General features: G+C 37.8%; 1 protein-coding gene across 1 annotated transcript in view; it reads left to right on the top strand.

Moving 5' to 3' along the window:
* LOC107671790 (protein unc-13 homolog B) overlaps nucleotides 1-8,824 on the top strand; it is an 86,335-nt gene that overhangs the window by 31,625 nt on the left and 45,886 nt on the right. The window contains exons 8-11 of the mRNA XM_016464762.1: nucleotides 526-549; nucleotides 1,729-1,936; nucleotides 3,299-4,279; nucleotides 5,343-5,445. Coding sequence (XP_016320248.1) covers nucleotides 526-549; nucleotides 1,729-1,936; nucleotides 3,299-4,279; nucleotides 5,343-5,445 — 1,316 coding nt within the window. The remainder of the gene's footprint in view (nucleotides 1-525; nucleotides 550-1,728; nucleotides 1,937-3,298; nucleotides 4,280-5,342; nucleotides 5,446-8,824) is intronic.

Genomic DNA, 8,824 nt, shown 5'->3' with positions numbered 1-8,824 from the left:
CCCAGAAAATCCTGTAAATTTGTTTTTATGCCTTGCAAACCTTTATTTATTTAAAAGAAAATAATTTATAACAATGCATCAAGCATTGTAAACTCTGCTAATTTACGTTAAAGATGTCTAACTGGCTATCATAGATGAGGTTTTGTTGAATTTGCAAAAGTGACTTATGATAATCTTAGATGCTTAATTTAAATCGGGTAAAAATATAAACAAATCACCGTATGACGGTTTATAAGTGGGTTTATTAATTTGTATCTGAAAATTCTGTCAAGGCAAGTACAAATCTAATCTAAAAACTCTGCATGGTTGAGTGTAGTAGTATTAATTTTAATAGCAATAGACTGATAATAGCAGTAGTTTTGAATGTTGTATAAAATAATCAGCATTATATCGTTGATCGCCCACATTTATACTTTACTGGAAAGACTCAGTGCAGACTTACAGTGTGTAATTTTCAGTGCAAACCCAGGTTAAACGTCAGCACTGCATTGTGGGTAATTCTCTGTCTTCTCTTGTCTCTCACAGGTAACTGGTGGGGCGACCAGCAGAGTGAGTTTTCATATCTGTCATCATGAACTTATTAATCTGACATCTGGTTTCCTATTGGTTTTACATTTAGTTAACATCACCAGAGTGGATTTACTCACTCAACGAGCGTTTCATGCTTGATAAACAAACACACTCGTGCTTTCTGTGCTGTGAAGGCTGACACAGTTACAGATATTCCACAAATAAACACATTAATCATCTGCCTTTTGTTGCACAAAACTATCTTGGTAGTAATTCTCTTAAAGTTTACTGCTGAAGGCAGTAGTTATTTCTATGCTTTGAAAATGGAAAATTTAAAGACTTTAGCATGCAAAAGTTACTGAGAGACTTTTAGCACGCTAAAATATTTTGCTAAATTATTTTTTAAATATGTATTTTAGCACACATTCAGATATTTTGGATTTATTTCTTTTATATGCCATATTTCTCAGGCTTTACAAGTGTTGTGTGTCACTTCAATTCAATTACTGAAAGCTGTCTAGAATTTCTTCACCACAGGTATTATGTCATAATAACTTTAATTAAAATCCATCACTAAAGGTGAATACAGTAAACATGTTACTAATAGATAATCACCATACTTAAATTTTGTTTAATCATAGTGCATTAGGACTGTTTTGCATTACAAGTTTAAATATGTAAACGAGGCTTTATCTAATTAGTCATGCACTCATTTGCATATTTCCAGAATGGAAATCTGAACACTGGATAAAGCCAGGTTCAAAATGATTTTGTTTTTACAGAGGTGAGTTTTTTTTTTTACAGAGGTTTTTTTTTTATCACTCCAGAAATCAGAAAATACTGTAAAAATCCAGAATAAAAAATAATCATGATTTTAGGAATATAAAATCAGTCAAATGATATATGAACAAACCGTTCTCTACAAGCCTTCAGAATATAGAAAGGAATAAAACTGTAAAGTTTGGTGTTTGTAAGTGCTGCTGAAGGGAAGAGAAAAAAATCATTTTGAGAAATGGCCTTTAAAGATATGTTTTGAAATTTACAGATGCAAATAGATAAAGTGCAATAAAATACTTAAATGTGTATTTCGGGTGTTTTCTTTCCACTAGTCAGCAAAATAGCTCATCACACTTCTCGAATAACACCAGGTCATGACAGATGTGTTTGTGTGTGGTGTAGTTTCACAAATGCAGATGTGTCTTTGATTTGCGTGTGTAGACATTGATCCAGACAGCGCGATGGATGACCGAGACAGTGATTACCGCAGTGAGACCAGTAACAGTATCCCACCGCCGTACTACACCACATCTCAACCCAACGCCTCGGTCCACCAGTATCCCATGAGCCACCAGCACCGCAGTCCTCACGCCCCCTACTCACACACCAACAACTGCGACCTGGACTACGATCATCAGAGAGGCATCAGGTGAGAGAGAAACAGAGCGAGTAATACTTTAATACTTAGTATTTATATTTATACACTGTGTGCACAATTATTAGGCAAGTTGTATTGTGTGTACATTAATGAGGAAAAAAAATTAACTTAAATGATTTTAGCTGCAATATGCAATATAACAAAGAGTGAAAAATTGAAGGGGGTCTGAATACTTTCCGTACCCACTGTATATATTAAAAAAAAAACATTTTGGATTTACCTAAAATGTATTTTAAGATTGGAAATTTTGTGAAAGTGTCTTGAAGTACATTTTGTAATATATTTTGGCAATTGGAGGTTTAAACAAAACATATTTTCAGTATTTCATTAAGCCACACTGTTTCCAACATATTTAGCATATATTTAAAATATATTTTGGCCAGATTGGTTTTCTGTTAGGTTAAACCAATTCGTTCAGTTCTACTGTCTCCTTTGTTTCTTTTCCATTATTTAACAAGGCGAGTTTTCATTGATTTATAAAAATGCTTGACATCAGCGTGACTTGCTTAAAGGAACACTCCACTATTTTTGAAAATAGGCTCATTTTCCAACTCCCCTAGAGTTAAACAGTTGAGTTTTACTGTTTTCGAATCCTATATAGGCTATATGGCATATAGGCAACTATAAGCATAAACTCATTTAATTTTGATCAGTTTCTCAAAAAAAAAACAAGACTTAAAGTTCTTATCTAATGCCATTATGTATGTTTTTTTATAAGAATATTTGGATATTTGTACTGAAAATCAAGACTAAAATACTGAGGAAGAACATCACTTTTTGCAGTGTAGTATCTGAAATCAGTGATATCAGAATAATATTTTTGTCCTATTTTCCAGTACAAATATCTAAACATTCATAAATCAAGATGTACTTGTGATGCAAAAAGAAAAAAAGTTGCTTAAAATGAGAAAAAAAAGGAGAAAAAATATCTGCCAATGAGGTCAGGAAAAAAAACATAATTCAGAGAAAATAGGTTTATTTTTCTGACCCCACTGGCAGATATTTTTTCTCATTTTAAGCCTATACTCGCTTCATTTTGATCAGTTTTTTAGATGTCATTATGTCATCTCAAGTAAATATGTCTTGATTTAAGAATATTTAGATATTTGTACTGGAAAAACAAAAAAATTCTGAGGAAGAACATCACGTTTTGCAGTGTAGTATCTGAAATAAAATAAAACAGCCGCCAATACCGTAGTGCATTCATATAATGTCGGAGGAAATGACATACAGTCAACAATGACCAAATTGTTTGCGTAAAATGTGTGTAGACTTTCTAAATTTTAGAAAGAGCATGCCGGTCTATTTCTCTTGTTCTGCCTAATCTTTCGCTCACTTTCCGTCCTCCTCCAGCCCGACCGGGAGCTATGCATCCTCAGCCGAGCTTAGCCACTGTAGTTCTCAACTGAGCGAAGAGTACGGCGAGCGAGAACTTTACGACGAGAACGACTCATATCCCTCCTGCCACTCGTCTGTGTCCTACAGCAAGGGCTCGCCCGACTGGGACGAGACACAGGGAGCTTACAGTGACGAATGCGCCTACAGTAAAGACGGAGGAGAAGAAGGTGCTCTATATGAGGAAGAAGATGCTGACCTGTATCCAGAGGAGGTGGACATGTTCGAGGGCGAGGAGGACTTCAACTACGTCGATGAAGATTTGTATCCAGTGGATGGGGACCAAGAGCTTCCGTTCAACTCAACACCATCCAGCACCGCCCCAACGCTAGACGTCCCATCAACCACCAGACCTCCTCTGGAGAAACAGGCCTCGCTTCACCAACAGTCTCAAAACGCCAGCCAACCTCCAGTTCAACCGTCCAATCAGACACAACCCAAACCCCCAAACCAACAAGTTCCCACCCCCCAAAAACAAGCACCACCCCAGCAGCAGTCCTCAGGCCCGATCCCTTCGGTTCAGTCCTTCTTCGCTATGGCTAAGCCATTGACTGCCGTGTTTGGGTTGGGTGGATCTACTCCTTCACCACCAACAACTCAATCCCAACCTCCAGCTCAACCCGTGACAACACAATCCCAGCCTCAGATGGCTCAACCTCCTGCTCCTGCCACCCAACAGATGCCTCCACCTACAACCAAATCCCCTGAGCTTCCCACTCCTGCCCCAACATCCAACTCCAAACCTACTGCACCAGAACCTAAACCTCCAACCCCGACAGAGGAGAAACTGCCCACAGTAGAGCCACCAATGGAGGAGGAACCTCCACTTCAAGAAGACGACTTTCACATGGAAGAACCTCCAAATGAGGAAATAAAGATTGAGAGTCCACCTCCATCTCCTCCTTTTGAAGAGGAGGAACCGGTACCTGAACCTGAGAGGTGCCACAAATATCTCAATAACTCTTTGTTGTTCCAAGATGTTCACAAGCAAAATTTTACTGGTAATGGTGATTGAACAAGGTTCCAGGTCAGGCAGCTTGTTTCTCAGCCTGATAGCTGATTAGTGTCCAAAACCACTTTACAACCAGCAAACCAGACTAACTTGGCCATCTAAAACGCACAAACCACATTTATTGGATGATTTAATTGATGTTTTTTGGATATTTCACCTGGTTTAGATGGTTGACCAGCGTGTCTTCCAGCCTGACCAGCTGATTAGTGTCCAAAACCACTTTACAACCAGCAAACCAGACTAACTTGGCCAGTAAAACACACATTTATTGGATGATTTAATAGATGTTTTTGTATTTCTGACTTGGTTTAGATTGTCGACCAGCTTGTCTTTGGGCTTGACCAGCTGATAAGTGGCCAAAACCACTTTAAAACTAGAAAACCAGACTAACTTGGCCAGCTAAAACACACAAACCACAATTATTAGATGATTTAAAAGCTGTTTTTAGGATATTTGACCTGGTTTAGATGGTCAACCAGCGTGTCTTCCAGCCTGACCAGCTGATTAGTGTCCAAAATCACTTTATAACCAGCAAACCAGTCTAACTTGGCCATTAAAACACACAAACCACATTTATTGGATGATTTAAAAGCTGTTTTTAGGCTTTTTGACTTGGTTTAGATGGTCGACAAGCTTGTCTTTGGGCTTGACCAGCTGATAAGTGGCCAAAACCACTTTAAAACTAGAAAACCAGACTAACTTGGCCACCTAAAACACACAAACCACAATTATTAAATCATTTAAAAGCTGTTTTTAGGATATTTGACCTGGTTTAGATGGTCAACCAGCGTGTCTTCCAGCCTGACCAGCTGATTAGTGTCCAAAACCACTTTAAAACCAGTAAACCTGACCAGCCTGGACAGAAAAAAAAACAGCAAAACTGCATTTATTTGATGAATTAACACTGTTTTTTATAGCATAGTTAGGCGAGGGAATTGTTAGACTAATTTTGATGCATTATACATGCAAAAGTCTTGTTTGTCTGTGCAGTGAACTGGTGAAGGAGGAGCTGAAGGAGCCGGTGGATCCGGCGGTCAGAGCTAAAGAGAACTGGTTACGACTCTTTGAGAAAGTCCGACAGCAGTTGCAGGAGGTGAGACTTACATTTCTGTAGCAAGTCTACACTATTACTGGACCTAGACAGAGTTTATTATGTTGATTTATGTCTTGATTTATGCACAGAAATTTACATTGCTCTTGTTTCGTAAAGGAAAGTACAAATCACAGCCACAAAATGCTTGAAATCAGAATGAATTCAGGAAATCAGAACTGACCCAGTTTACTTCCTGAATACATTCCTGGTGTTGTGAGCGTTTTCGTCCATGCTATTTCACCTGAAAAAAGATGCTTGTCACTTCAATCGAATCTCCACAAAACTCACATGAATTTTCTCAGTTTTATTCAGAAATGTGTCACGTTATGGAAGTAAAATGGGTTGCAAACACTGTTTTTATATTTTCATACACATTTTCTCGGTGCTTATAATGCGATGAAAAACGATGCTAATGCTAACGGCACTCTAACCGCTGTCATGATTATTTTGCAGTTTGCCACGTCCTCTTTGCTTCTTTTTTGTGTGCGTTATTCTGTTGACTCTTTATCCTTTTGTTGTCTGTTTGTATCCCGGCGTTTTGTCGTCTTTCCAGTCTCTTTTCATTGCTTTAGCGATTTGCATGTTCGCTCAGATGAGCCATGATTGGACGAGACTGTCAGGTGGGTCCGTTGTTACTGGTGTGAACGTTCTGTGGTGGTTTTGTGTGAGTTGTTGACCTGTGTAAAATATCAGCTTAAATAGCCTTAGCCACACATCAAAAATTACATTTCATGTTTTTTTATGTAATTGCAAACAGCACAAAATGACTGCATCCCAGCTAAAAGAACGTTTTGCTAATGTTCCCAGAATCTTATAATGAAAGCTTATTTCTAAATGTTCTTTGAACGTTCAAAACGTCCAGTTTTTCAAATGTTTTAAAAACTTTTTTTTGTTTCGGTTTTTGTTATGTGAATGTTAACGTTAAAATGTCAATTTTTTTTATCTTTTTTTTTTTTGGTTATGCAAACATTAAAGGGATAGTTCACCCAAAAATTAAAATTACCCCAGGAAAATACCCCACCCTCAAGCCATCCTAGGTGTATATGACTTTCTTCTTTCAGACGAATCCAATCGGAGTTATATTAAAAATTGTCCTGGCTCTTCCAAGCTTTATAATGGCAGTGAATGGGTGTTTTTGTTCAATAGTCCAAAAGAAGTCCAATAAAGTGCATCCATCTTTCATAAAAAGCGTCCCACACGGCTCCGGGGGGTGAATAAAGGCATCCTGAAGCGAATCGATGCGTTTTTGTAAGAAAATTGATGTTTTTTGGATATTTCACCTGGTTTAGATGGTTGACCAGCGTGTCTTCCAGCCTGACCAGCTGATTAGTGTCCAAAACCACTTTACAACCAGCAAACCAGACTAACTTGGCCAGTAAAACACACATTTATTGGATGATTTAATAGATGTTTTTGTATTTCTGACTTGGTTTAGATTGTCGACCAGCTTGTCTTTGGGCTTGACCAGCTGATAAGTGGCCAAAACCACTTTAAAACTAGAAAACCAGACTAACTTGGCCAGCTAAAACACACAAACCACAATTATTAGATGATTTAAAAGCTGTTTTTAGGATATTTGACCTGGTTTAGATGGTCAACCAGCGTGTCTTCCAGCCTGACCAGCTGATTAGTGTCCAAAATCACTTTATAACCAGCAAACCAGTCTAACTTGGCCATTAAAACACACAAACCACATTTATTGGATGATTTAAAAGCTGTTTTTAGGCTTTTTGACTTGGTTTAGATGGTCGACAAGCTTGTCTTTGGGCTTGACCAGCTGATAAGTGGCCAAAACCACTTTAAAACTAGAAAACCAGACTAACTTGGCCAGCTAAAACACACAAACCACAATTATTAAATCATTTAAAAGCTGTTTTTAGGATATTTGACCTGGTTTAGATGGTCAACCAGCGTGTCTTCCAGCCTGACCAGCTGATTAGTGTCCAAAACCACTTTAAAACCAGTAAACCTGACCAGCCTGGACAGAAAAAAAAACAGCAAAACTGCATTTATTTGATGAATTAACACTGTTTTTTATAGCATAGTTAGGCGAGGGAATTGTTAGACTAATTTTGATGCATTATACATGCAAAAGTCTTGTTTGTCTGTGCAGTGAACTGGTGAAGGAGGAGCTGAAGGAGCCGGTGGATCCGGCGGTCAGAGCTAAAGAGAACTGGTTACGACTCTTTGAGAAAGTCCGACAGCAGTTGCAGGAGGTGAGACTTACATTTCTGTAGCAAGTCTACACTATTACTGGACCTAGACAGAGTTTATTATGTTGATTTATGTCTTGATTTATGCACAGAAATTTACATTGCTCTTGTTTCGTAAAGGAAAGTACAAATCACAGCCACAAAATGCTTGAAATCAGAATGAATTCAGGAAATCAGAACTGACCCAGTTTACTTCCTGAATACATTCCTGGTGTTGTGAGCGTTTTCGTCCATGCTATTTCACCTGAAAAAAGATGCTTGTCACTTCAATCGAATCTCCACAAAACTCACATGAATTTTCTCAGTTTTATTCAGAAATGTGTCACGTTATGGAAGTAAAATGGGTTGCAAACACTGTTTTTATATTTTCATACACATTTTCTCGGTGCTTATAATGCGATGAAAAACGATGCTAATGCTAACGGCACTCTAACCGCTGTCATGATTATTTTGCAGTTTGCCACGTCCTCTTTGCTTCTTTTTTGTGTGCGTTATTCTGTTGACTCTTTATCCTTTTGTTGTCTGTTTGTATCCCGGCGTTTTGTCGTCTTTCCAGTCTCTTTTCATTGCTTTAGCGATTTGCATGTTCGCTCAGATGAGCCATGATTGGACGAGACTGTCAGGTGGGTCCGTTGTTACTGGTGTGAACGTTCTGTGTGTGAGTTGTGTGAGTTGTTGACCTGTGTAAAATATCAGCTTAAATAGCCTTAGCCACACATCAAAAAATGTTTTTTTTGTTTTTTTATGTAATTGCAAACAGCACAAAATGACTGCATCCCAGCTAAAAGAACGTTTTGCTAATGTTCCCAGAATCTTATAATGAAAGCTTATTTCTAAATGTTCTTTGAACGTTCAAAACGTCCAGTTTTTCAAATGTTTTAAAAACTTTTTTTTGTTTCGGTTTTTGTTATGTGAATGTTAACGTTAAAATGTCAATTTTTTTTATCTTTTTTTTTTTTGGTTATGTAAAGGGAAAAGGGATAGTTCACCCAAAAATTAAAATTACCCCAGGAAAATACCCCACCCTCAAGCCATGTATATGACATATGACTTTCTTCTTTCAGACGAATCCAATCGGAGTTATATTAAAAATTGTAGGATGCCTCAAGGGTGAGTAAAACACAGGCTAATTTTCATTTTTGGGTGAACTAACCCTTTATTATAAA

Source organism: Sinocyclocheilus anshuiensis, unplaced genomic scaffold (assembly GCF_001515605.1).
Source record: "Sinocyclocheilus anshuiensis isolate Anshui unplaced genomic scaffold, SAMN03320099.WGS_v1.1 scaffold1491, whole genome shotgun sequence".
NCBI lineage: Eukaryota > Metazoa > Chordata > Actinopteri > Cypriniformes > Cyprinidae > Sinocyclocheilus > Sinocyclocheilus anshuiensis.
Note: the sequence above shows the minus strand (reverse complement) of the source record. Positions and strands in the feature narration are given on the sequence as shown.